The sequence below is a fragment of the Indicator indicator genome, chromosome 34, assembly GCF_027791375.1.
Source record: "Indicator indicator isolate 239-I01 chromosome 34, UM_Iind_1.1, whole genome shotgun sequence".
NCBI lineage: Eukaryota > Metazoa > Chordata > Aves > Piciformes > Indicatoridae > Indicator > Indicator indicator.
The window spans coordinates 1,774,344-1,802,090 of NC_072043.1; the positions used below are offsets into that span (position 1 = coordinate 1,774,344).

General features: G+C 49.2%; 1 protein-coding gene across 3 annotated transcripts; it reads right to left on the bottom strand.

Moving 5' to 3' along the window:
* Window positions 1-27,517, bottom strand: DIXDC1 (DIX domain containing 1). Of its 3 annotated transcripts, none has more exons than XM_054395648.1 (20): window positions 27,458-27,517; window positions 19,686-19,815; window positions 18,354-18,479; window positions 17,127-17,376; window positions 16,586-16,693; window positions 10,324-10,436; window positions 9,826-9,974; window positions 7,409-7,498; window positions 7,265-7,318; window positions 6,842-6,892; window positions 5,839-5,943; window positions 5,255-5,308; window positions 4,586-4,678; window positions 4,421-4,492; window positions 3,655-3,741; window positions 3,321-3,482; window positions 3,127-3,193; window positions 2,111-2,219; window positions 1,184-1,292; window positions 1-81 (listed from the first exon to the last, which is right to left on the bottom strand). In XM_054395648.1, the coding sequence occupies exons 1-20, from the start codon at window positions 27,515-27,517 to the stop codon at window positions 1-3; spliced, it is 2,070 nt and encodes a 689-aa protein (XP_054251623.1). The 3 variants fall into 3 exon arrangements, with proteins under 3 accessions (XP_054251623.1, XP_054251622.1, XP_054251624.1); XM_054395647.1 differs by having other exon boundaries at window positions 4,562-4,678; XM_054395649.1 differs by lacking the exons at window positions 16,586-16,693; window positions 17,127-17,376; window positions 18,354-18,479; window positions 19,686-19,815; window positions 27,458-27,517 and adding an exon at window positions 13,141-13,163.
* Between the last annotated feature and the right edge of the window lie 230 nt (window positions 27,518-27,747).

The window sequence follows — 27,747 nt, forward strand, 5'->3', positions numbered from 1 at the left end:
TTAATTCTCCCCATGGTCTTCTTCCACCCAGGCCACGATTTTCCCTTCCCAACCAGGAATGATGTCATCATCATGGAATACCTACACAAAAAAAAAGACCCAGAAGTCAGTCCAATCATGTCTGGAATTTGGATCCCACTCTTCCTGCCATGTGAGTGGCATGAGGGACAGGCATCAAGTCAGAAACACCACAACAGGTTGCCCAGGGAGGTGGTGGAAGCCTCATCCCTGGAGGTTTTTAAGGCCAGGCTGGATGTGGCTCTGAGCATCCTGATCTAGTGTGAGGTGTCCCTGCCCATGGAGGGGGTTGGAACTAGATGAGCCTTGAGGTCCCTTCCAACCCTGACAATTCTGTGATTTCCCTACACAGAGCTGTGCACCTCCTCCACCACTCACATGTCTCAGTAAGCTATTCAGGTTTTAAGCAAGAAATAGATGAGGCTCCTTCTTTAAGCAGTAATTGTCCAGATCATTACTGCCATGGTTTTTACAGGAAAGGTGAAACAAAGAGAGGAAAGCTACCTTTTCTGAGCCAGAGTGCAGAATGGCTCCCTAGACAGCAGCACTTAGCTCCTGTTTCACAAATGAAGACATCCCAATCACCCCTGATGAATCCAACCCACACCCAGACTCAGCTGAGCATAAACAGGGCTGTAATGCAGTGCCCAAAGGAAAAAAAAAAAAGAAAAAGAAAAAGATGCCACAAACATGGTTAGCTCTGAAAAACCTTGAAAAGAAAGGAGGAGAAGAGTTGGTTGTGTGTTTTTGTAGGGTTTTTTTGAATAAACCATCTTTGCCTAAAGTGTCTCTCATTGCAACAGGTCTTACAAAGCTACTTGAAGGGCTAGAAGCAGTCTGGGTTTTTGCCCAGTGTCCCCCTGAGCAGTGCTGTTCCACAGACTCTCTTTGCCAACAGCCAGCTCTTTGCCCAAGGGGCTCTGCAGCTCCCAGGCAACTGCAATCACAGCCTTGCAGCTGCAATCACAGCCTTGCAACTGCAATCACAGCCTTGCAGCTGCTCTGGTTGGGGATGAAGACATCACATTGCAGCACTGTGCAAGAGGAACTCAATCTACACTCCTGACAACAGTGTGCCTGGGGGCAAGTTTCATGAGTTTAGAAGTGAGGTAACTGTGGTCCCCAGCTGAACCCAAAGCAGCTGACAGCTCCATTGCACAATTACCTCCTCTTTGACTGTGCCAAACTCTGGATCCAGGGCTTTGAAGTGGTACCGGTGGGTTCCTTCACGATCAATAGCTACCTTAAAATCCTTCAGGGTCACTTCCCCTAACCTGCAAGAATCACAGCATCACAGTGTTAGGGGTTGGAAGGGACCTCTGGAGATCATCCACTCTTAACCCCCCTGCCAGAGCAGCATCACCTAGGGCAGGTTGCACAGGAACACATCCAAGCAGGTTTGGGAAGTCTCCAGAGGAGGAGACTCCACAACCTCTCTGGACAGCCTGCTCCAGGGCTCTGTCACCTTCATAGGGATAAAGTTTTTCCTTACAGAACCTCCTCTGCTCCAGCAAGAGAAGAGTTTGGCACACCATGGACTACATTTAGCTCAAGCATTACTACATGGCATGCAGAGCCACAGCACAAGTCTAGCTAGGCATGTGGCACCCTGTGCCCTCCAGGAACACCCCTGTCCATTTCAAGGTCCTCTTCAGAGGGAGAATTGCCTCTGATTTACCAAGGACCACCTCAGAAGAGCCTTTTGTCATGGACAACAAATGCTGCTTTGACATAAGCACCCTGCACTACATGCCATAAGAGAACTGCTTGGCTGCTCTCTCTTGGAAGTTAATAACAAAGATTCATCTCTTAGGGCTCTAAAACAAATCCATCAGCTAGAGAACTGCTTCAAAGCCAGGCTGGATGAGGACTTGAGCAATCTGATCTGCTGGAGGGTGTCCCTGCCCTTACCAAGGGGACTGGAATTAGGTGATCTCCCTTGCAACCCAAACCATTCCACAGATCTATGGGCATGAAAAGCAAAGCCCAAATCAACCCACAGATCGTTGTGACCATAGCAAGAAGAGATCAGACTGAAGCCTCAAGGGAAAGGAGCACCTCCCAGAGCAGTGTCAGCAAGGCAAAGCCTCACCTCTTTGGTATGTTGACCATGAAAGGCGTGAGGGAGCGGTCAGTGAAGTACAGCACTTTGGTGCAGGCACTGGTGCTCATCACAGGGGTGCTGTGAGAATGAGGCAGCTCTGCAAAGAAAAGAGCAGCACCAGGGAACAGCCTGTCCCCAGCCACAAGAGACACAAGGGCAGGGCTCAGCCACTTCACCATCACAGCAGGGAACCTGGGCCATGGGAAGAGAGTCTTAGCAGCTAATCATCCTTGTTGGAAAGGGCCAGGGAGGTGGTTGAGGCCCCATCCCTGCAGATAGTCAAGGTCAGGCTTGACAGAGCTCTGAGCAACCTGATCTAGTGGATGACTGCAGGGGGTTTGGACTGGACAACCTTTGGAGGTCCCTTCCAACCCAAACATGATTCCTGATCTGCATGTTAAGGTAGGGTCACCATCCATCCTTCCCCTTACCTAGAGTCTCTACAATCCCAGAGACTTTCTAAGTGACATTTACAGCCAACATGGGCAAGAAAAAAACCCCAACACAGCCTTCTTGATGAAAAGAAAACCCTGAGCTCCTGCAGGTGGAGCCAGGAAACGTGGTGCTAGAAAGGGCTGTGCTGTTGTGTGTGTATGGAAGGAGCTAGACACAGAGAGGAACAGGGGAAGAGGCAACTGCACCCACTCTGTGCCCACTAGATGGTGCAGAGCAGCAGGAAAGCTGCAGACATCTCATTTCCCACTCATCTCAGGGTGGGGGGAACTGTTTGTCATGGTTATTTATAGTGCAGCATGACTGAAGTGACCCAGACAGACTCCCACTGTGATGCTGCTTTACAAACAAGCAGGCAGAGACGGGCTCTGCAGCCTTTCCTTTGCACTGCAGTCCAATCTGCACAGCAAAAGGCTGAAGGGAGGGAATTGAGCTCTGATGAGGGGAATAAGAAGGTGGAGATGGCAGATTCCCAAGGCCCCCCAGCCTCTGGCCAGAAGAGTTGAGCAATGAATTTGGCAGTGGGAAGGCAGAAGCTGAAAGGCACTTACTGGATTTAGGAGGCCAGGACTCTCTACACTCATTTGTTGCTCTGCTTGCTGGTGATTTCCCCCGGATCTAGGGTGCAAAGCCAAAAGAGTGAGAACCAAGTTGGCACCTCCCAGCTGGAGCTCTCACTGCCACTTAGCTCTGGGTTGTGTGAGGGGCAGAGGTTACAAATCTAAGTGCCTGAGGAAGCCTTTACCCTTCTCTCTTGCCTCTTCTGCGTTTCCATGTGGTACAGCCGCTCCATCAGGCTGGAGATGCCCTGCTCCAGGCTGTCAATGGTGTGGTGCTGGGGGTCGTGGCCACTGAAACTGTTCCTGAGGCTGCGAAGGGCATCACGGACCAGCTGCAAGTCGTTGCTCTGCCCAAGAGACCACCAGTCAGGCAGAGCAACTCCAGGCTGCTTCCTTCCCACCCAAAGCCACAGGTCTTAGGAAGGGGAACTATCTTTTAACAACATAATCAAGCTTCCAGAATATCTGGGGCCTTCACCTGCTGTCTGGCTGGGACAAATATCCCTTAGGTGCACTCACCCCTCGGTGGGCTGTGGGAGCAGCTCCTTTTCCTGCTGTCTGGAGGAAGCCATTGCTGTGAGCACTGTGAGTGCTGTAGGCAATCACCTGTTTTGAGGGAAGATGTGTGTGCCACTGGGAATCTCCCCAAAGATCCCCATTTGTGAAGAAGAGAGGGACATGAAAGCTTTTCACACCACTGATATAAATCCCTTCTTCTACCAGGTGAATGCACACTGAGTGTGCAGAGGGTCAGAGTGCATGCATGGTGCCTTGCATGCCAGGTGGAGAAAAAGAGGCAGAGACAGGAAGGGGCTTGCTGCTACATCACAGAGGGCTCTGCAAGCTCTATTGAGTACAACCAGTGTTCAAATGGCACTGTGCAGGGAGAGGTATCAGGGCTGGCACTCTTTCCACCAAGACAGTTTCATGTGCTCACTATCAGGGGCAACAGGAAAAGGAAATAAGAAGCTAAGCACTGATCTAACCACAGTCTTCAGTGTCAGAGCTGAAGCTAGCAGCCAACAGTCTCTGGCTTGTGCTCACTCCTGTGCTCCCCTTTTGCTCTTTCATCCCTTAAGATTCTGACACAAGAGGCTAAGCCAGAAAGCTCACTGCTAAGATCTCTGCTAAGCTGCAGGCTTCCTGGAGTCTGGCTGCCTTAGTTCAGGCACTGACAGAGAGATCGCAGAGCCCAGGCCCCTGTGGGACAAACTGGAATGATTTCTGGGGACAGGTAGCTGGAGGGTGCTGCACAGGAACATCACTCAGCAGTCTGGTGCCATACCTCTTCAGCTTCTTTCTTCATGCAGTGAGCTAAGAGGGCCTCTTTGTGCTCCAGCTCCCGCTCCAAGTCCACCTGGGAGAGGAATGGAAGAGTCAGCACAAACTAAGCCACCAAGGGCCTGACCAGTCCTGCTGAGGGCACCAGTGCAGCCCACCTGCTCCATACCTGTTGGTAGCTGGCCTCAGAAAGCTGCCTGAACATTTCATCCAGCTTGGTCTGATGCTGCTGTAAGTACCTATCCTTCTGGCAGAGCTCTTTCTGCAACACAGTAAGCAGGAGAATGAACAGGGCATGGGGAAGGCTCACAATCACCTACTCATGGCCAGGGCAGTTGAATCATCTTCCAGGACCAGGTTCCTCTACCAACTGACTTACACAACATGTGTAGTGAGCTGGATGTTAGAAATGAGGGACAAAGCTTTTTTCTTTTTTTTAACAGGCCAGTCAGGTGGTTGCTGCCCAGAGCTCTCTTGCCCAGCAAAGATCCACTACTGAGGCCAGACAACTGTCCCAGAGGAAAGAGATTCCTGAGGGATCAGCAGGAGATCAAGTGACCCAACCTAACCAAGATAGGCTTCTGCACAAATGCTGGATACTCAGCAAGCCAGCACAGAAAAAAGCCCATTGCAATAAAAGATCTGCTATTAAAAGCTGTGGTCAGAGCACAAAGAACATCTGATCCCCTCCATCCTCCATAGCTACTGCAACTTCTTCACTATCCCCAGTGCCATTCCCAGAGGTGACTGCAGGCCAGGGAGGTAGCAGTCACATTCACAAGCTGAAGGACCACCAGATGCTGCCCCCAAAGCTTCCAGTGAAGAGAGGCTCCATTACTTTGTACTCTGCCAGCAGCCTGTTTCTCTCTTCAACTTTCCTCTGAAGGTCAACCTGCAGAAACAACAGAGGTGTGAGGTTGGTATTCCTGGATAATCAGTGGTAACCTCCTTCCCCTTGTGCTAAAGGATAACCTGAGATCAAATGTCAGCAGAGTTTAAGGGAGCTGGTGTCTAAGGATGGCAACACCTTGGACAGGACAGTTTCTTCCCTGACCTCCTGTCTCCAGACAGACAGAACGTGGCAGCTCCACCTGTCAAGGTGCCACTTGCTAACCTAGGGAGCACCATGGGGAAGAAAGAGTGCAGCTGTACTGACAACATTATGGGCAGCCTTTCCCTCTCTCAGCTGAAGGTCTAGAAGGACAGGAAATGGGAGTGAAGAACAGGAAACTCCAGTGAGTCTCCCAGCTGGCTAGAAGCCTCTGTGCAGTGTTTACTATGCAGAGACCTCTGACTGGTTATTCATTATCCCACGACCCCAGGAACTATGCTGCAACCACCAACTCCACCCACGTGGCTGCTGGAGCCCTCAGGGCTACCTTCAAAACTGATCTAACCCTCCAGAGCAGCACAGTGACTCACATTCTGGTTTTGCAATTCCTCCTTGTCCATGTTTGCTCTCAGCAGCTCCTGCTTTAGCTGAAGAACTGAAGTATCCTGTTGAATGAGCCTCTGCTGCAGAGCATCCTAGGGAAAGATGTTGTCTGTATGGAGGTGCAAGACAGGCAGAGACCCTTCCTTGGGAAGTGAGTGACCTAGACCAGTGCTTGCTGCCAAGGGCCCAAGGAGCTCTCAGCCCTCTGCCTTTCTCTTACCCAGCAGTGAGTCTCTTGCCTCCAGAAGGGGCCTGAGAGTTTGCTCCTATGGGAGCAAATAGCAGTAACTTTGGAGGGGCTGTTCAGTGGCTTACAGCTATTGTCTGCAGCCATGCATCTGCAGCACCCAGAGGGCAGAAAGAGGCCAATGTCAGCCAAGGACACAGGGAAACTGAAGCTGTCAGTGTGACCTAGTTGTGCACTGAAATCCTCTCTGAAGAGGCCAAAGTCAGGACTAATTCTTCACCTTTCACTCAGTGTTACCCAGAAGCTGAGGCTCTACCTTGGACAGCTACTGCTGCCTGCTGCCTGCACAGGCAGCTCTGCAACTACCTCTGCACAGGAGCTGATGATCAGTGTGGAGAGAAAGTGAGCAAGCAGGAGCCAAAGCTGTGAAAAATGCTGCATCTGATGAAGACAAGGATGCCTCCATGCTCTTCTTCCTCTGCTCTCCAGAATGAGTTCACTAAGCCAATTCTACCGTGCCTACCCCAAGACAGGGTGTAGGGGAGGATGGGGTGAGGCTATGAGAACCAAGAGGGCATCCTGTGCCTCATATATTTAGGGGAAACAGACAAAAGGGGGAACATTTGATCACAGTTCTACAGACAGAAACCTAACTCCTTGTGCCTGCCTGAACTGCAGTCTCCTGGAGTCAGAAACTGACCATAGGATCCCCTAACTTCAAGTCCCCACACCCTCAGAGGTGTATGGTTGCAGGGCCCAGCTGATGGGCTGCAGCATGTTTGATGCAGTGCCCCTTTCCTTACCTTTATCCCCTGTAGGCTTCGAGCTTCTTGCTTGTATTTCAGTAGCTCCTTCTGCAAATGCAACACAATTTGATTAAAGGCCATCCTGCCACCCCTTCAAAGCCGGGGTTCACTGTCCCCAGAGAGCTGCTTCAGAAGCAGGCACATCCCACCTTTTCCTAGAGATCAAAGAGCCATTTTAATGAGCTAAATGTGCCAAAGCAGTTGAGCAGCCCCTTAAGCCTCTGCTCTTAAAAGCCATGAAAGGAAGAGATTGCCTCGTCCCCCACATCTGTCCTTCAGGGCAACATCAAATACTTCAAATGCTCCCCAGGTGTGTGTGTGTGTGTCCCAAAAAAAAGATTAACAACAAATAAAAACCAATCAGCTAGGGCAGAGTCTGCAAAGGCCTCTTGACACAAAACCTCTCTTTCCCCTTCTGACCTTTAGGTCTTGGTTTTCTTCCATACTCTGGTCCAGACGACTTCGGATGATGATCTGCATGCAAAGCAGCAGGGTTAGTGCTGGGGGAGGCAGTGGCAGAGGGCAGCTGGAGCAGAGGGATGTGGGTTACAGCAATGTGCTCACCAGTTGCTCTTCAGGGCAGGCTCCACGCTCACAAAGTTCAAAGGATCCTTCCTGCTCATCCTCAGGTAAAGATCCATTGAGCAACAAAGCCTGGGAAGGTGAAGGGGGGGAAAAAGTGAATCTCTTCAGGGAGTTCAAAGGGAAACAGGGTAGCTGCATCTCTGGCTGGCAGTCATTCAGTCTCTGCACAGTTACATTTTCCATCTCTGCTGATTTATTGCCCTCAACAAGGAGTATAATTTTCCAGCAATGAACAAGAATTGTCCTCTCCCAGAGGTTTCTCTCTTCCCCACAGAAAGGCACCAAGCAAGGACACCTGAGATTTTCAGGGAGCGAAGTCTGTCTCAGGCTTTAGTCCAAGGGCAGCCTTCACCACAACAGCAGATCTGAAGTCCAAAGCAGAGACTGAACCAGGTTTACAGTTTAAGGCTTCTCTTCTGGGATGAGACTGAAAAAAGACATTCTCCTAAGCACACAACTACAACAGACTTTAGAAAGAGGATGTTCAGGACAAGTCTAATTTGTTCTACACTAGACAAGATAGGAGATACATTCAGAACTGTTGTCCAAGTGAAGGAAGAGTCTCTATCCACACAGACAGTGCAGACAGTGAAAAATCTTCAACCATGCCCTGTGCTGGAGGGAGGCTACTAGAACCAGCTCCAGGGTAGCCCAGATGACTGCAGGAAGATGCCAGAATTCCCCCCAGTAGACTGAATCCAGCCTCCAGGAAGGAAAAGCTTGCCCTGGAGGAAATGTGAGTTTGCAGGACCAGGCCAGCTCATTTTTTCTCCAGCTGATGGTTCTCACATTGACTTGGAGGACTCAGGGCATTTGTTCTATGCCAGGATGTTGCATACAAGTGGACACATTTGGAAGGAGTCATGCCTCTCTCTTCCAGTTAGTTTATCTCTATTTGAACTCTATGGCTAAAAATAAAACCCCAGAATATCCCAGTTCCTCCCCAAAAGACTTCAAGGCTGAGATGACAGGTCAGGTTCTGCCTGTTGACAACATCTTCCACCTAAAGGCTGCAACTGCTGCCAAACAGCAATCTGCATCCAATTCATGCAAAAGCTCTTTGGAAAACTTTTCTGAGTGCATTTCAAAGCCTTCCCAGCGGACACTCCATCAGGAATCACACAGGAACACAACAAGCTGCCCTGGGTTTAGCACCTGATGGGGCTATCAGCTCCTTGATGTTTCAATCAAGCTCTCCTGAACTGGGAGCTCTGAAGTATTGAGCAAAAGGGGGAGAGAAATCAATTAATCAAATCCAATTTCTTGGCTAGCAGCATCAGCTGCCTCTTCCTGCTCCCAGGGCAGTGCCAGCTGCTCGACCTCACTCCCAAAGCATGGGGCCATAGTTGGAGGCACAGGCTGTGCCAGTGGGCACATAACGCAGCCCCATTTTACCAGGGAACCAAGCCTCTTTTTTGGGTTTTGCTGCTTTTTTTTTTTTTTTTTTTCTGAGCCTTTTGTTTCCTGCCCATTGTCCACAGGGAAAGTGCCTGCCCGCCCACACTCCACTCTCCTCCCCTCCTGCCCAGGCTTCCCACACAATCTCTGCTTTGTTTACTGCCACATAAATATTTACAATTCAAAGGCAGCATGGTTCCCAGCACAAACAGAAAGGAGGGTTCCCGAGACAGTTCAGGTTCTTTACCATATGGATCAGGGGCTCTGCTCCCCATGCAAAGTCAAACACACTGGGCTGAGGGTCATTTGGTCAAGGAGGGATTGGAACAGGGCAGCATGGAAAAAGTCCCTCAAAGAACAAGTTGTGTAGAGAAACATTACAGTTCAGCCTGGTTCAGTGAGAGATTGATGCAGGCCTGTTGTGCCCTCTGCTCAGCTCTAGGAATCCTGATTGATTTCCTGACATTCCTTGTCTCTCTGCATTACTTCCGATCACAAATCACAGAGAGATTCTTCCACTCTCTCAGGCTCCTAACAAAACCTGCAGGCTGCTGAGTGCCCTGGGGAGGAAAGGGAGTGCCAGGCCCAGCATGTGGGAAAAGGCTGCTGCATCTTTATCAGTCTGTGCTCTAACACAGGTGCTTTGCACAGGGCTCTGTCCATGTGATCCAAGGGACAGCCACCGTCACCTTCCAAACACAGAGCTGATCCCCTCCAGTGGTTTCATTCTTACCTGCATTCAGTGCAACCTTTACCCTCTCACAGTCCACTTCAATGACTTAGTTCATGTCACTGATCTTCACTCTTCACAGCAATGTAATTTTTCTCTCTCCCTCCACACACTTCTCTCTCTCTTTCCCTAATGAATAGGAGCCTCAAATCATAAGTTCACAGAATAGTTGGGGTTGGAAGATCAAGATCATCCTGTCTGGTAGCTACAGCTAGTGGGGAAGAAATGCCTGTGGAAGGAAATGCTGGCTGAGAAGAAAATCTATTACCTGCAAACCAGAAATCATCTTCTTTGCTTCCTCCATTTCCTTCTCCAAATGGTCCTGTTGTTCCAAAAGTTGCTCCTCCCATGAATTCTCCAAATAGGTCCCAGGGTTCCCAGCTTGCCACTCAGGCTGGAGATGAGATTCTGTTTCTTCTGGAAGAGGGAACAGCTGAATGTGGTCATCCAGTTCCAACCCACCAGCCCAAGTTGCTCAAGGCCTCATCCAACCTGGCCTTGAACACCACCAGGAGGAGGCATCCACAGCCTCCCCGGGCAACCTGTTCCAGTGTCTCCCCACCCTCACTGCAAAGAATCTCGTCCTAATCTCCAGTCTCAATCTGCCCTCCTCAAGCTTCAATCCATTCCCTCTCATCCTGTCAGCCCTTGTAAAAAGTCCCTTCCTGACTTTCATTCTCCACAGTCACTGGAGAACTGTTCAGCAAGTTTGATACAAACAAGTCCCACTGGAAATGGGAGCTGTCAAGCATCATCTATGAGGTACCTGTTTTGGTTTCTGCTTCCTCAGTGTGGATGATCACAAGTCTCTCCTTCTCCTCTGATGGGGCTACAGTGGATTCACTCTTTGCACTATGGATAGGACTGGGTGATGTAAGACTGCAGAAGAAAGCAGGAAGAGTAGCTTTAGTGCTGATCATCATCCTCCTCATCTAAGATAGAAATGAACATGCAGGTGAGCTTCTTGACACTGAGTATTCACTGCCTACTTGAAAAGCCATCCACAAACCAAACTGGGCATGGAACTTGCCCTTCACTTCACAGCAGTGCCATGGCAGGCTGAGAAGTTGCACAGTGTGAGTCTCCATTTTCCTTACCAGAATGCAAGTCTGAGGCTGCCACCAGAGAAGTCACAAACACACAGAACTAAGACCACTCTCTACTGAGGGCCTGCTCAGAAACAATTTACTGTGAGCATCATGTTCACATTGCAAGCTGAACAAAGCCACCCTGGCTTGCTGCATCTCTTGTCCCAGCTTCATGGATTACATGGGGTTAGAAGGGACCCTTCAAAGATCATCCTGTCCAACCTCCCCTGCGGTCAGCAGGGACATCTCCAACTAGAGCAGGCTGCACAGGGCCACAGCAAGGCTGATCTTGAATGTCTCCAGAATGGGGCTTCAACCACATCCCTAGGCAGCCTGTTCCAGGATTTCACCACCCTCATTGTGCAGAACTTCTTCCTGACGTCCAGCCTAAATCCAGTTTCAAACCATTGTCTCTCATCCTATCCTTCCAAGGCTTTCTAAACAGTCCTTCCCCAGCCTTTCTGTAGGTTCTCTTCAGATATTGAAATACAGCTCTAAGGTTCTCTCAGACCTTTCTCTTCTCCAGGCTGTGCAGCCCCAATTCTTTCATTCTGTCTTCACAGGAGAGCTGTTCCAGCTTTCTGATCACCTTTGTGGCCTCCTCTGGACCCACTCCAGCAGGTCCATGTCTATCATAAGCATCACTTCACTAACTTGGAATTCCAAGGGCAAAACATTTTTGAAAGTCAGATACCACTCCCTGATGTTCTTACATTAAGGCTCCTTGAATGTACTCTCATATTTTCACTGGAGCCATCTCAGCTGACTCTGAGCTTCAAGCAACCTTTTTTTTCCCTGAAATTCCTCCTAAATGCATCACCCAGACAACAAGAAAAGGTGGCTGAAGCTCACTGACCTATTCAATGTACCTCTGAAGTCACAGGAACTAATCCTTGCAAGTGTGAGCACCACTTAATTTCTCACTCTCCCCAACACAGAAACAAAAGACAGAGAACAAAACCAAAACTGTGTGGAAATAATGTAAGAGGGTTAGGAAAGAAAAAAAAAAAAAAACCAACAAAAAAAGAGAGGCTTTGACAGCTCTTCTGCATCTTCCCAGCAGTGCTGCTGCATATTCCACAGCACCCTCACAGCATCAGAAAGGCCTTGCAGCAGAGGGAGAAATTCCTTGCTAGCAGCTCCTTTCTAGTCCACTCCCACAGCCAGTGCTGGCCTACTTCTCATTTCTATTCCAGACCTTCAAGCAGTCAGGTTTTAATGGTGCAGACTAAATGGACTTTCCCCATGTTGAAGATTAATGCAATTTACAAAGTGAGAGAATAACCAACCACCTGGGCTCCCTATCTGTCCTTTCCTGCTCAAACAGGGAGGGTGTGATTGTTAAAGAGGTCCAAGCCACCTGGCATTGCTCAAGGATGTGCCTTCAGGAACTCCATTAGGAACCTTTGAAGGTCCTTTCCAAGCCAATGCAATCTGTGAATTACAGCAGTCCCTCATTAGGGGCATTTTGTATCCATTTCTAACCAGCTCACTGAGGGTAAAATTAAAACAACTGTTTGGGAGCCCAGAGAGTAGTGGTGCAGTTGCAATTATATAAGAGTCAGAGAGAAGGGCGAAACTTGCAAACACAACTGCATGCCCTAACAGGGAGATCTAACACATCCAGGGAGACAGAGGGATTTTCCTTCCTTCTAGGAACAGATCTCAATATTCCCCCCGCATATTCCCAGCTGAACGTGCCATCCTCCTCAGAAAGCCACTGAGAAGTGCATTGCTGGTTCTCATCCATGCAAAAGATGAAAGAATGAGAGCTGTCCTAGAAAAAAATCTGGTGGGTGGGTAGGAGCAGAGAACTGGAAAGAAGAAGGAGCAGGATAAACAAACCCCAAGCAGATCTAGAGCCTGGAATTAACATCTGCACTGGACCCACAGCCCAAAGTAAATACAAAGGACCCAAGCTCAGGCAGGGGGTGGGGTTCAGTGGTCACTACAGGTCCCCACAGCAGTTTCACAGAGGTCTGCTTTGGCTTTCCTATATCCACAGACCCCTTCCCAGGCAGTTTCCCTCTTCTTAAAGGCCACTGGGTCCACATGGCAGGAGTGCCAACCTCTCACACCACACCAAACAGTGAAAGAGCCACTGAAATGCATTCACAGGTCAGGTTCACCTCATGCACGATGCCATCAAGTTAATGCTGGAAACATTCCTATGGTTTAGTCAAAGCCATCAGAGTATGAAATACCCACAGGTAATTGGTTCCTTCGAGTACATTAACCACTCATGATTCAAGCATGCAGAAGTGCTGGGAAATTCAGGCTATTTAACCCAGATTTACGATGCAAACTGTTCCACTTTATTCCTTTTACCACGCCGTTTCTTAACCCATATCCTTCCTCCACCGAGTCCCAGAGCTGCCAGTGCCTGCCCAGTCAAGGCTTTAGCACAACAGCCCCAGGGAGAAGTCTGACTTTTTCTCCTTTTCACGAGGACCCCAGCCCTGCTGTTTCAAATGACAATGGCAACAATCGCTCACCATTTGACCTGCTTCCCTCCCATGATCCCACTTTAACCCTTCGCCTCACAGAATCCGTGTCCCGGGGAGCCTCAGGATTCTGGCTCCAGACATGCCTTGGCCCTTCCCATCCTCAGCATTCGGTGCAGGAGATGCCAGCTGCTGTCAAACTACTGGAGAAAAATTTGCCAGCCAGACTGCTTCACATTAGCTGAAAGATTCACAGCAGCAACAACCAACCACCAACAAAAAATCCTCAGGGTCTCTGCAAGAAGCCTTTGGATGGCAGAGCAGCAGCCTACAGGCAGGTATTTGATTCCAGAAGCAGGGAATTCTGCAGCCCGAGGTTCGTTTTCGCTGGTTTTCCTCTCGGATTATTTGTTTCTTGCTGCTGCATTTTGCTCAGCTGCACACCCAGTTGTTTTTCATCACAAGGGCTGCGAGCTGGATTGCCAGCAGCGTTTCTCATCCCATTCTGCCCTCTTTAGACTCCAAGCAGCTGCTGCAGATGCCAGAGAAGAGCCCAGAGAAGGTGCTCCTGCAGGCAGGAGGTTCCCTGCTCTTCCCCGGCTTGGATGCGGTGTCGGCAGCCGGCACGCAGCACTTCCCAGCCCTGTGCACGGCTTCCTCTTCCTTGCTATCTCCAGCTCCCTCTCCCTCCTGCTGTCACACAGCCTGTGCAAGGCAGAGCCTTTTCTCTCAGATGCCTGCCTCAGAGTGGGGGAGGGAAAGCTCGGCAAGGGGAGGGGAAAGAGAGCTGGATGGGTGAGGGGCTCAACGGCCTGGGAATCCATCTGATTTTGGCAATTTCTCCATTAATCATTTCCATTGCCTTTGCTTATTGGAGCTTTTGTCTCTGGGAATTCTGCAGTTCAGGCTGTGAGCTTCCTGACTGAAGAGTTAATGCAGAAATGAGCTGATGCTAGGCAGAGGATGCTGCCCTGGGACAGACACCACAGCAGCACAATTAGATGGAGAAAGTGGCTGCAGTTAATAACCACATCTCACACTAATGAAACCGCAGTGGATTGTTTCTCCCAGCCTGTGTTCATACATTTCTCTCTGGGAGGAAATTAAAGCCAAGCATCTTGTTTTCATCATGAAGCCTGGTGTCATAGATCACAGAATGGTTTGGGTTGGAAGGGTCCTTAAAGACCATCCAGTTCCAACCCCCCTGCCATGGGCAGGGACACCTCCCACCAGCCCAGGTTGCTCAAGGCTTCCTCCAGCCTGGCCTTGAACACCTCCAGGAAAGGAGCATCCACAACCTCCCTGGACAACCTGTGCCAGTGTCTCCCCACCCTCACTTTAAAAGGCATCCCCAAGAGCTGGAGGTCAGGTTGCTCCCAGCTGGGTTAATCACTGATCACTTACACAAAGATTCTCACCACATTCTGTCTTATCAGCAATACCATCAATATGTGGTAAGAGGACTCATGACATTATGGAGAAAAACAAAAGCCAAACACAAAGTGATTTAGGATGCACAAATGCCTCTTCCCTCACAATCAAAATGACAATCCAGGGGAGAAGAGTACCCAAAGTGGTCCAGCTGCCTTCAGCTGAAGAACGAGCAGAGGGAACAGCATGCTCCACTCTGTCCCACTGAGATCACAGCTCAAGAGTCAGCACCAGAGTCCTGTGACTCTAGCCATGAAATCCTGTCGTGGAGAGCAGGATTTTTACATCTCCCCTGGCCCAGCTTCCCCGCTCTCTGCTGACATCATGTGGAGGCAGTGGCCCCACACCGGCTCACTTGGAGTTCCCACACTTCCACATTTGCATGTCTGCATCTACAAACACAACCTCACAACGATCCACAGGAAATCTGGGTGATAAATACAAACCATTGTCTCTTCTTCACCTCTGTTGGACCAAGCTTACACGGATGCATCTTTGGGCTATGGAACACCAAAAATTGGCCTGAGAAATCCTGTGGAGACATCCTGCCTGCTGAGTAATTGTCAGCTGCAATCTGTTGTAGGAAAATGAACCTCCTCATTCCTGCACAAGTCAGAGGGTAGGGGGGGTTGAGGCATTCTCAGGGAGTAGCCCAAGCGGGACAAAGAGGCAACAAAGCAGAGCTGGGGCTTGCATTGGGAGCAGGAAACTGTGAACCAAAAAGAGCTGCAGCTACGCTCAGGCACCTCTGCCCTCTTAGATTAAATGAAGCTAAGCAGCACATCCAGAGGGAGATCTAATATCTTCAGTTACAGATCTTTGTCTTCAAACTAGTTTCTTGTTCTCTGGGGAGAAGGGGATAGCTCCACAGTCCTTCACTATGAAGCTATCCATGCTGGATCAGCTCCCCCACTCTGGTACAGTTTTCTTCCCCCAGGCCCTGTCTCTCCTGTAATCCATGCAAACAAAACAACACAGCCATGCAGCTTCCCTCTCCCTTCCACTGCTCAAGCGAATTGGGGCAAGAGTTTTCACTTCTGCCCCAATGCAAAGTGGAGTAAGAAGACCTTGCAAGGCACTGGTGCAACGTCTCACAACTGGCACACACTGCTCAGGGTCACAGCTCCTATAGCAAGTGTATGATGTGCTGCCATCCTAACCAGGCTTGACTTCTGCAGCTTCCCTTTCCTTAGAAAGCCTCCACTTGTACCAGCTTGACCTTGCTTAACCTGTGCAGTCAAGGCTGCAGGCTGTTTATAGTACAGAGCAAACACTCCTTAAGAACCAAGTCCTGCTTCAAAGAGGGAAGTCACCTCCAAAGGAAACCAAACTGAACTGCTTCATAGCAGCATCCAGGAGGTTTTTCAGTAAAATAATTAAATGCTGCACTTTCTTTCCTTCAGTCTAGTCTGGGGGGTGGAAGGCTACATTAGATAACTAAATTTAGAGACAGTTAAAGGTAACAGATAAAGGCATGATGGCAGTGAAGACACAGCTGCAGATGCTCCCCCAGCACCATATATCTGGACTAAAGACTGATGTGTTCCTGTAAGTGCTGTTCAAATCCATGTGCCTCCTCACCTCCATCTCTCTGCAGGGCATGGAGTTGTTGGTTTATGATCCTTTCCTCCACATCTTTTTCCATTAGCTCTGAGATCTTCATCCCTTGCATTGCAACTATTCTGCCCCTTCCTTTCTGTGAAGTAGGCCACAAACTCCAGCATCCCTTGTGTCAGCACTTCCTCATGAGGCTCCACATGTACATTCAGGTTCCCAGTAAAATCTTGAGCTGTATCCTATTGCCCTGATCCTATTGCCCTGGCCTCTGAGGCACACCCCAGAACTTTAGAAAGTGGAAGTCTCTTACCTGTGTAATTGCATCATGAATGAGGTCAATTTATCTGTGGGAGAAATGGCAGCAAACCACTGCTTCACAGGGGACTACACACTGGGAATTCTCTTTTCTATCAGACCTAACCAGATCACAGTGGTAAGGAAAGAACACTTCAGGGAATGTCAGACAAACGACCATGAGGGGACACATCCTGGCAATCAAGTTCCTCACCTGGAGGAGTGGGACTCCAGTGCCATGCTCTGCTGCCCTTCGTACTGCTGCACCAGTGCCCGGACACTCCAGTAAGGGTTTTCAATCTCCTCATCCATGCTGCTGTTTCTGGAGACAACAATCACAGAATAAGGGAAGCCTCACTTGAGAGGAACTCCTGCTTGTCTCCAAGCAGGAGAATAGGAAAGCTACTGGAAGTAAAGTGAGAAAGATGGGCAGCTAGAAAACCACCAATAAAGAAAATTCTCCTATCAAGGGAGCTCCATCTCATCATCTTGGTGTGAGGGAACACAGGTGGACAGGCCCTCCTCTTTTAAACTCCTCTCTAATCCTGTGAGAAGAAAGCTGAGGCAGCCAGGCTAGGTCACTGCTCCCCTTTGTCAGGCCATTTAGGCTTCAGAGAGACAGCAGCAGCTTGTCTCTGTACCACAGGAGAGCTACCTTCCCCAGGAACTGTCAGCATAAAGAGAGATCTGCTTTCAAAGAAATGGTGTCCACCTGTCCCCAAGACCTGGCCAGCCAGCCAGGGAGCTCTCCTCACCTCTGCCTGTGCCTGAGCACGTCGCGGCCGGACTGCAGGACATCCTGACGCACGTCTGCCAGAGCAGCCACTGCCCCCTGTGCCACTGCAGCTGCTGACCGAGGCCTGTGACTGCCAGAAGATGCTGACAAGCTCTTCCCCACCACGCCAGCAGGGCTGTGATGCATCCCTCTCCCAGAGCCTGGTTTGAAATGGGCAGCTAAGGCCAGGATCAGCCTCATGATAGATTTCAAGTTCCCATCGACGATATCTGCAAAGTGCAAATAAAGGCAAAGACAGTGCCAGGAGCAGAGAGCCACCAGAGCTGCCACCTGGCCAGCACGTGTGGAGAGGATGGAACCCCACCAGTAAACTGCATTCCAGCACTGAGGATTATCTCCAACTACACTGATGGCTACATTTCAATGCCTTACAGGAAGGTTGGGGAGGGACTACTTAGAACGGATTGGAGTGATAGGAGGGGAGACAATGGTTTGAAGCTGGAGCAGGGCAGGTTTAGGTTGGACATCAGGAGGAAGTTCTGCACAATGAGGGTGGTGAGACATTGGAACAGGTTGCCCAGGGATGTGGTTGAGACCCTGTTCCTGGAGACATTCAAGATCAGCCTTGATGTGTCCCTGACTGCAGGGGGGTTGGACAAGATGCCCCATGAGTCTCCCTTCCAACCTAAAGCAGTTGTGAATCTGTGAATTACTGATTGCTGTGTCCTGTGTCCCCCTCTCAGCAGTCAGCATATAGTAGGGATCAGGGCCTGTCTTCTACCCCACAGATCCACACACACCCCTCAGCAAACCTTGTGCTGCTTGACTAAACCCTGCCATGGACACGATTTTGCATATTGAGTCTCATTCCTGTTATTTACATGCCACGTGAAGCAGCATCACAGTCTTCCAGTGGACCAGAAGTACTTTTCCCATGCCTCATTTCACAGCAGCAGGTTTGTATGATTTTAGTGAAAGGCTCTGAGCTTCTATTTCCTCACTACACCATTCCTTGATCATCTGAGTGGCAGGAGAAGCAGCACTTTTGTTTCTGTGCACTGCAGTGCTGCCAACAGCAGTCAAAACAGGAGTGTTGTTCAGCCCCAAACCTGTTACTAAACCACAGGAGAAAACATAACAACCCCAAAATTCCACCCCCCCAAACCAAGACATTGTTTGACAGGAAACAAAGCCAGAACCAGGCCTTCCACAGGTGGCATCAGTTGCAGGAGTGCCAGGCCCCTACCTTTTGCTGATGTCTGGTGCATGCGGATCTTTCTTGATGCCACGAACTGTAAGACTTTCTCCACATTTTCCCTCATCTCCTGCTGGCTGATGGGGTTGACCTGAATACCATTCAGCTTCTCACCAGCTAAAGGTGTGAAAAAAAACCTTGATGAGAGAAGAACTGAGCCACTTGGTGCTGTCACAGGGATTGCTACGGGGTGTAGGGCTCATGCATAGCTTCTTGTCGAGCACTAGGCTGGAGACTGGATTGGGTTTACAGAGCAAGGTAGGACTGGGGGGCTACAGGGGTGGCTTCTATGAGAAGATGCTAGAAGTTTCCCTCAGGTTAAAGATACACCCAGTGCTGATCCAATTAGCAGTGTTGGTAGCACCTCTGTAAAAACATAGTAAGAAGGGGTAAAAACTGCTGCACAGTGGCTGGCAGGAGAGAAGAGGGAGATTGTGCAAGAGAAAACTCTGCAGACATGGAGGTGAGTGAAGGAAAAGAGAGAGGAGGTGCTCCAGGCACTGGAGCAGAGATTCCCCTGCAGCCCATGGAGGTCCATAGTGAAGCAGATATCCACCCTGCAACCTGTGAAGGACCCCATGCCAGAGCAGATGTGCCCCAGAGGGGAGCCCTGTGGAGAGGCTGTGCTGGAGCAGGCTCCTGGCAGGACCTGTAGCTCTATGCAGAGGAGTCCATGCTGGAGCAGGTTTACTGGCAGGAGTGGGGACACACTGCTGCAGTCTGTTCTTGAGGACTTCACCCCATGGAAAGGACTCGTGCTGGAGCAGTTCTGCAGGACTGCAGCCCATGGGAAGGGTCCATGTTGAAGTTCATGGAGCACTGTATCCCATGGGAGGGACCTCACAATGGAGCAGGAGAAGAGTGTGAGGAGGAAGGAGCAGCAGAGACAACACATAACAAACTGATCACAGTTCCCATTCCCCATCTCCCTGCACTTTGGAGGAGGTAGAGAATTCCAGAGGGAAAGGAAGTGGAGTCCAGGAAGAAGGGAGGATCTTTGCAACTCTTCCAAAGGTGCCACGCACTAACACCATTGCTCTCATAGCTCCATCCCACCCATTCCTCTACAAGATACTTTCTTCCATAGCTCCATTCCAGCCTCATGGCAACTACTGTGGTACCTGCTCAAACAGAACTGCAGCTGTGATCTGCTTCAGAATTGTTTACTTTTAAAGGCACTCCCTCCCTCCCCTCAAGCTCTGACACCATGATTAACATCTGCCAGTGTGCCTGACAGATGTCAGAGCCAAAGCCAGACCTTCTACAGAAGATCTCAAATTGCAAGATGAAGGAAAAAAAATAGTGCCAGATGGCATCACTGACCTACAATCTCAATGAGCAAAGCAAGGATGACTCCATCTCGGAGATCTTGTCTCAGGTCTTGGACTGGCTTCACTGTTGGCTTCTTCTTCAGCTGGGAATTCACCCAGGCCACATATGCCTGGAGTTGTTGCTGAGAACAGAAAGCAGAACATGCACAGGTCACAGCCATTTCAGGGGCAGGTTGCATAGCTCTCCCTTTTCACAGACCTCATCGCCTTGTGCCCCTTGAAAATCAATTCCAATGATCTCATCCCAGTGCCTGCTGAGCACTAACTGACACCAGGGCACACTGTGGTACAGCTCACTCCATGCCAGGACAGGAAGAGCAAGCAGGCAGCAGGACAGGGCTCCATCTAAGCACAGCTGAGAAGAGAGCTTTACATTACACTTAATCTAGGTTGGTGCCAAAGCAATGCTGTCACCCCCCTCAGTTTTGGTGCCAGAATTGATTCACTCACAACATTTAGTGTCCTGCCCACACAATTCCCTTCCACGTATCAAGACAGTAGAAAATCCAAGGTGCAGAAGCAGAAACCCTGTGTTATTGCCCATTTAACTACGCCATCTACCAAAAGAAACCACCAGGCCAGATTTCTTGGAGCTTCCCTCCTTAACCCTCTCAGCATGGCACGTTTCTAACAGTTCCTGCAGAGGAAAGACACATCCGGCTGTCCAGCCCCCTTCCTCCAGTTCCCTCGGGCTGCATCAGCATTTCTAATGGCCCAATTTCTATTTCTGTACACATGCAAACTGCCTTGCCACAGCACTTAACACCTGCAGGACCTGCCAGCACCAGCACTGCCTTTCCAGCAGCTCAGATGCTTCACAGAGGGGAGCATTTTGCCACAAAGGGAAGACCAGACTGAACCTCAGGCTTCTGAGCAGCGTGAGGATTCATCCAGCATTAAGGGACTGAAAGGCAAAGAGCAAGTTCCCATGACTTCTCCCTTTCCATCCCCCTCTCAGCACCACTTCCATGGCTTGCAGGAGCATTGGGAACACTATAATCTCTCTGGGCAGGACTGGTGTGGTCCAGGGCGGGTAAACAAACTGATCCATTTATGGGATTACCTCCCTTTTCACTAAGCTTCCCATTATTCTGCCAGGGCAGCAGGTTGTGAGTCTCCATTCCATATTATCTCAGCAGTGTCACACAGAGTTTATGCTTTTACAGCCCCATCAAAGTGCCAGTCTGATCATGGCTTCATTCTTCATTATCCTGACATAGGAAATCCATCTCTAATCACACCATGGCTTGGTCTGCTGGTTCAGAAAGCTGACTGGACCTGTGTTCAGCCAGTGAGGCTCAGTCTTGCAGTAGTCTAATCATAGAATGTTTGGGGTTGGAAGGGACCTTAAAGATCTTTTCTAGTTCCAGCCCCCCTGCCATGGGCAGGGACATCTTGCCATGTACAAATCATTTTACCAAGCTCTAAACTCTTCATTTGTATTAATTCCACACAGCCCTTTCCAGCCTACAGAACATCTGCGGTTTTTATGTGTCTACATGGTTCTTCCACTCAGGCATTTCTGTTTTCATAGAATCATAGAATTGTTTGGGTTGGAAAGCCCTCTAGGATCATCCAGTCCAACCATCAACCCAACACCACCATGGCCACCAAACCCTGGCCCCAAGTGCCATTGCCACAGGTTTCTGCTACGCCTCCAGGGATGGGGACTCCACCTCCTCCTTGGGCAGCCTGTGCCAATCCCTCACCACTCTTGCAGCAAAAACATTTTTCTTCCTCTCCAACCTAACCCTCCCCTGGCACAATTTCAGGCCATTTCCTCTCCTTCTGAGGCTGAGGAAGAAGAGACCAACCCCTGCCTCACTGCAGCCTCCTTTCAGGGAGCTGTAGACAGCAATGAGGTCTGTCCTCAGCCTCCTCTTCTCCAAGCTAAACAACCCCAGTCAGATCCTTTCACCAAGCAGTTTGTTTCCCATTTTTTTTTAGCTCTGAACATACTTTATGCATTCACTAAGAAGCATTTTCAGCAAACTTTTAATCTCTCTCTTAAAGGCATGAGAAGGTTGACATTATTAGAGCATAAGTCAGTGCAGTGGATTTGGGAGTGACATTTAAAGCAATGAAAAGGAGGAATTGGAGGCAGTGGAATATGGATGTCACCATTACAAAGTAATTTCCTACTTGTTGCTGCTGTAATGCTGCAGACCTACATTTCATTAGCAGACTGACTTTGTTTGGGTTTGCCTCTTTTTTTTCCCCCCCACTAAAGCATAAGATTTTCCTGCAGAAATGTTCAGCCAGTTGAACTGATCACCATTTCCTCACCTTCCATCCAAGAACTAGAAGACCTGATGGCTTCAGCAAGAAGCTTGGATTGCTGCAAAGCTAAAAACTCAGGGAGTGAGCTGTCACTTCAGTGGGTGACTGGATTTACCAAGAAAACAACAGAGGTAAAAGTTTAGTGACCTAAAAATGGCAAAGTGGTGCTCAGTGCATGAAGGGACAAAGTCCCCAAGCTGTTCAGCAGAAGTCCCAGCAGCTATTTTTAAGCTAGTGAGTCAAAAATGATTCTGTAGCTTCTCCATACCAGCTGGTATGAACTGGGCAGTAACAAGGTCATTGTGAGCCATACATACACCTCCAACACAAGCACAAGGCCTTCAGCAGCAGCTAATGAGTTTAATGAGTCAGACCCTTAAAAAATAAAAGCACAACACTTATTTCACTCCCTCAGAATTCCACTTGTTTCAAAACTCAAGACAGCTACCTCAACTGACAGGAGAACAGCCCTAAGCACTATCACTTGGATGGACATAAGTCATGCCATCTATTCTGCAAGGTACTCCAGGTGCCATCTTCCAGCACAGAGAAAACAAAGGTTTGTCAGGATTTATTCTGCCATGAGCCAAGCTGCTCTACACAGCCTGTTCCACCCCAGAAAAGCACTCCCTGGCATGTGCTTATCACCAGATCCTCTGATGCTGTCACTGTGCTACCACAGCTTTGCACAGGACCTCTAAGGAGGAAGTTCTGCACTGTGAGGGTAGGGAGACACTGGAACAGGTTGCCCAGGGCTGTGCTTGAGGCCCCATCCCTGGAGACATTCAGGATCAGCCTGGATGTGTCCCTGTGCAGCCTGCTCTGGTTGGAGCTGTCCCTGCTGCCTGCAGGGGGGTTGGACAAGATGCTCTTTGATGCTCCCTTCCAGCCTGCTGCAATCTGTGAATCTGTGATCTCTGAACTACACAGAACTGAACAAACCCCTTGACTTGCCACTAGCTGGGTTTTTAACCTGTTATAGCAGACAGTTACACCCAAGAGCAGAGAGGGAACAGCTATTGTTCTGTCTAGCTCACCCTCTTTCTTCCTAGTAATTGAATAATTAGCCCAATACAATTAGCTAAAATCTTCCTTCAGTCACCAACCACTCAGGAGTTTTCTGCTTCTCCCTGCATTTTGGTTTGAGCTTCTGGTCAGCCAAGTCTTGGGACTTGATGGGGCTCACACTGCTCTGCTCCTGCCACCCATATTTCTCTCCAAGCCAGGATTTTCAGAAGGAAAACACATCAGCCTAGCCTAAGATTTCTTCTGCAGAGCACACGTTATTGGGATTATGGTGGAGCTAAGCTTAATCCTATTTATGTTAACACAGCTTTATGTTCCAAAAAAAGGCTTTGCTCTACCTGGATCTTGCAATGGGAAATGCACTTCCCTTGCCTGAAGAAAGTTGGAGCTCAGCTTGCTCCAGATCATTGTAAGGTGTTTATATCCAACTCACTCTGGAAGCCTTAAAAGACTTTGCAGGGCAGGAGAAGATTTTTTTTTTTTTTAAGCAAAGTACTGGAGGTCAGCTGCAGTTGGAAGGATTTTCCCAGCTTGCAGGTGGTTCTGCTGGCAAATTAGCACCTCAGCAAGCACAGTATATCTCAGGGCTGGGTTTTGCTTTGGATCATTTATGGAGCACATAGCCTTAAGGAATGCCTTGGACTTCCTGGCTATAGGAAAAGAGCTGTGGAGGTCAGGAGCATATAACTTTGTGCTTTCAGCTGACAGCCAGTGATATGCAGGAGACCCTTCCCAGGGTCAGCAGGTTTTTCTCAGGCTGTAATCCCTTACTGCTAATGACAGTTAGGTGTCACTACCCAGCATTTTCCACAGGTGGAAGAAAAGCAGCAGCTTTATTGCAAAGCTCCTGCCTCTTGTGGATGTCTTTGTTATTCTCATGGAACCACTGCAACTCACCACCTGCTGCTTTAGGGCTCAGGTTTCTCCCCTCTCAACCATTGATCAGTCTGCCCGATGGTAAACAGAGGCAGATCACACAGTGCCTTGATGTGCTACTCTGTCTTTTATTATCAGTGCCATCAACTCAGAAGGTTAATTTTCACCTCCTCTGAGATTAGTTTATTGCAGATTTTGAAGTTGGTCAAATCTTCATTCTTGGACAAAATCATTCTTCAGCAGGCAGATGCCTGCAGAGGCTCTGACCTCCTTGCAATCATAGATTCACAGAATGGTTTGGGTTGGAAGGGACCTTAAAGAGCATCCAGTTCCAACTCCCCTGCCATGGGCAGGGACACTCCCACCAGCCCAGGTTGCTCAAGGCTTCATCCAGCCTGGCCTTGAACACCTCCAGGGTGTTCACACCACACCTGTGGGTGTCCACCCACAACCTCCCTGGGCAACCTGTTCCAGTGTCTCCCCACCCTCACTGTGAAACCATGCTACAGAAGACCCTCCTGACACTCTGCTTCTAGGAGGAGATGACTTTTCTGCATTCGTTTGATGCATTTGAATCCACCCTTAGAGTTGGATTTAGGGAAGAATAACACTGCTCAATCTTTACTGTGCTTTCCCTTTATACTTCCTGGCCTCTGCCCAAGCACCAGGTCTCACAAGGTCAAGAATAACAGCCCTTGTGCTAGGAGGTTGGCCCCAGCCTGAAAGGCATTTATTTAGTGTCCTGTCTGTTCAGAGCACTGAACCAAACGTCTGCAGCAGCAAAGCTCAAAGCCTAATTGCATCAGGAGCCAATGGCTAAGGCCTTGTGTGATTTCTAAGCTTTAATTAGATGGGGACTGCAATTTTCCACCCTCTGTTCCTCCAGTTTGATTGTCACTGGGTCTGTTTTAGAAGGCTTTTGTAGGAGCAGAAAATGAAAACTGAGAAGCAATGAAAATGTTTCTCTTCAGGGATAAATTTCTGGTGCTTTTGCAAGATGTTTTAGTGCCTCTGGAGTTTTCCTCAGTCTGGTATTTTGAGGACCTTTCCTCACACAGGCAAAAAGCTGAGCCACAAGAGATCTTCCACTGTGCTTTGGAGCACATGATTCACCCTGAATCATCAAATGGTTCCCCTACACAGACACTAAGTCTGAGGTCTGTTAAAACAAGTTGCACTGAGACATTCCCTGGTGCTTCAGGGAAGAAAAGGAGCATTGTTCCTTATTTAGCAGAATGCATTCACCAGCCCTGGACAGACAGGGGGAAAGCAGCTTTGTGAAGAGATGAGCAAGCAGCATGACTGACCAGCACTATCTGCAGGCAAGAAAAGAGGAAGGGACACCCAGTAAGACTGCCTGCTCAGGGATGGAGGGCACTAAAGGCACATTTAGGACACATCCCCTTCCTCACTTTGCCAATGGCAGCCCACTTGACCTCTGTGTGCCTCAGTTTCCAGCTAGAAAGCAGCTGTCCTGGTTTTTCTGTTGCTTGTGAAATGCTTTGCTAGCTGTAAACCTTTGACTGTTGCTGTGCCAGGGCACTGTAATCACCCTGCCAAAGGACATGCCACCGAGTACTAGCCTGGCTTAGACATACAGTGAACCTCAGGCAGGGATTGAAGCCCAACTGCTCAACCCTTAATCCTATAGAACAGTAAATACATCCTCCCCTCGCTGACAGCCCTCTTGCTGGCCAGGCACAAAGGCTTTGGGAAAAAAAAACAAACTGGGAAGAATTCCTGCTGGAAGTGCATCTCCATGTACAGCCAGGTGTGGGAAGACCCAGCTGGCTGGTTTGTGCTGCTGTCTGCAGTCCAAGCTTAGCAGAATTACACTGCAGCAGCTGCCCAGTGTCTTGCAGATCAGAAAAATAACCTGGCAAGGTCCAGGTGGCTCTTCAGATCCCAGCCTCTCTCACTCTGACCAAGCTAAAGGAGGAAGGACAGTCGGTGGATCAAAAGAGCAGGCACAGAATTAGAGGGTTTCTTGCTCACTTCCAGCTGTTCCTGTGCTGTGATGCCCTTGATGAGCCACTTAACCTCTCTGTGCCATAGGTTCTGCACTTGCAAAACTGATCTTAATGTCACTTCTATTACAATCTGCAGTGTGTGATGTGGCAGAGAGATGCCAAGTGGCAGACATGAGAGTGAATTTCTTTTTATGGTGGGAGAGAGAATATTTTTTTCCCCACAGCTGAGCAGCCTGTGGGTAAAACCAGTCAGGACAGGGCTAGCACTGAGTGTAAAACTTCTCTTTGCTCCCACTATTAATTACATTGTTAATATACAGGTTACTGGTAGCTTATGCCAGAGAATGATCTGCTGCCCTCAAGTACAGGAAGTGTAAGCTTGAGCTAAAGCAATGCCCTTTAGTAGAGCTAAAAATGAGCCACTCTGTGGAGGAGGGGATGGTTTACAGAGTTACACAGAGCAATCAAAGGAGACCTGTGGCTGGCCTGAAGCTGCAAAGCTCAAGTTTCATACCCAGTTTGTTTTCACCATCGTGACTGGTACTGTTAAACACAGGAGGGGGATTCATTTTCAGTAAGGAATGGAGCCTGGGGCAGGAGAGCCAAGCAGAGACTAAGCTTTGCAGCAATAAGGAACCACTAAACAAACATAAAAATTAAAGTTATGCACTCTGAGAAAGTATAAAACACACCAAGAGCCTACCCCTGCCACCAGGTGAGAGAGCAAATAGCAGCCACTGTGTGGTTTCAGCACAAGCCCTCACAATTTTCTTTCCTTTTCAGCCTACAGAAAGGAAATCAAGCTTCAGCAGGGTCTGCACAGTGCACAGCCAAGCAGAAGCTGCTCTGGCATTTTGTACTGAGTCCATAAAAAGTCCCAACAGAACCAATTTTTCATGCACCCTAAAAAAAAAGAGGGAAGCTGACAGCAATCCGCACTCCCCATGCATGTACGGGATTCCCATCTCTGGAATATCTTGGCACTCCTCACTGCTTATGATTTATTAGACTTCCTACCAGCAGAACAAGCAAATAAAGAGCGCTCTCAAAATTGTATTTTCCTGACCAAGATGAATTTCAGCGCCCTAAAGATTCAACCTACAAAACCAGATGGGGAAAACCAACCCAAAATAAACATCCAAACTGCTCTTTGTCAGTCTCTTCCATGAAATGGGTATCCACAAAGCAGATTTGAGGCTTCCCAGCAGCCTTCAGACAGAGGTTTCATGCATTCAGGTCAATTCTGTAAAATCAACTCTGCACCACAACCTGCCTGCAGTTGCCATAATTTATTGGGACAACTGCAAAGCACTGCAAAAAGAAGAAACACTCCAAGCTAAAAACTGCTGTAAAATAGCCACAAACTCTTCCAAAAGCTACTGCTGATTTGCAACACCCCCCCCGCCCCCCCCGCCCCCGAGAGGAGCTGCCCAGAAGGTCCTTCTCTTAGCAAGCAGCTCTCCCACCCCAAAACGTTACTCATTTTACTTCTTCTCTGTTCCTGAAAGCACTCAAAGCGCCAGGATACGTAACAGTTCCTGAAAGATGCTGCACAAAAGCATGCTTCCTTGCCCGGGGAAAGAGCCGTGCGAGACACGGGACACGCATTTACCTCCGTGAAGCCTTCCTGAAGAATATCCAGCAAATTCCCCCTGGCCAAGCAAGAGAGCATTCTCCACAAGCCCACTGACGGGAGAGGGTCTCAGAAGATACAGGGCAAATCCTCCAGCTCTGGGCACGACCTCTTCCTCCTCCTCCTCCTCCCAAAGACAAAGACTTGGAGCTCATCGGGAACCACATTCATAGTCCCATATGTGCAGCCCGTTACTGCTACACAGTTGAGCCCAAGTCAAGGCTTGCACTGGGCATGCTCGAGAGGAAGCTGCTGGGGGAGCAGCCAGG

Coding starts and splice junctions, on each gene's coding strand:
- DIXDC1 (XM_054395647.1), bottom strand. CDS start 27,517: ATGCTCTCTTGCTTGGCCAGGGGGAATTTGCTGGATATTCTTCAGGAA. Junction 19,816..27,457: donor TTCAGGAAGGCTTCACGGAG/GTAAATGCGTGT, acceptor TTCTGTTCTCAG/CAACAACTCCAGGCATATGT. Junction 5,944..6,841: donor GAAGCCTACAGGGGATAAAG/GTAAGGAAAGGG, acceptor ATCTTTCCCTAG/GATGCTCTGCAGCAGAGGCT.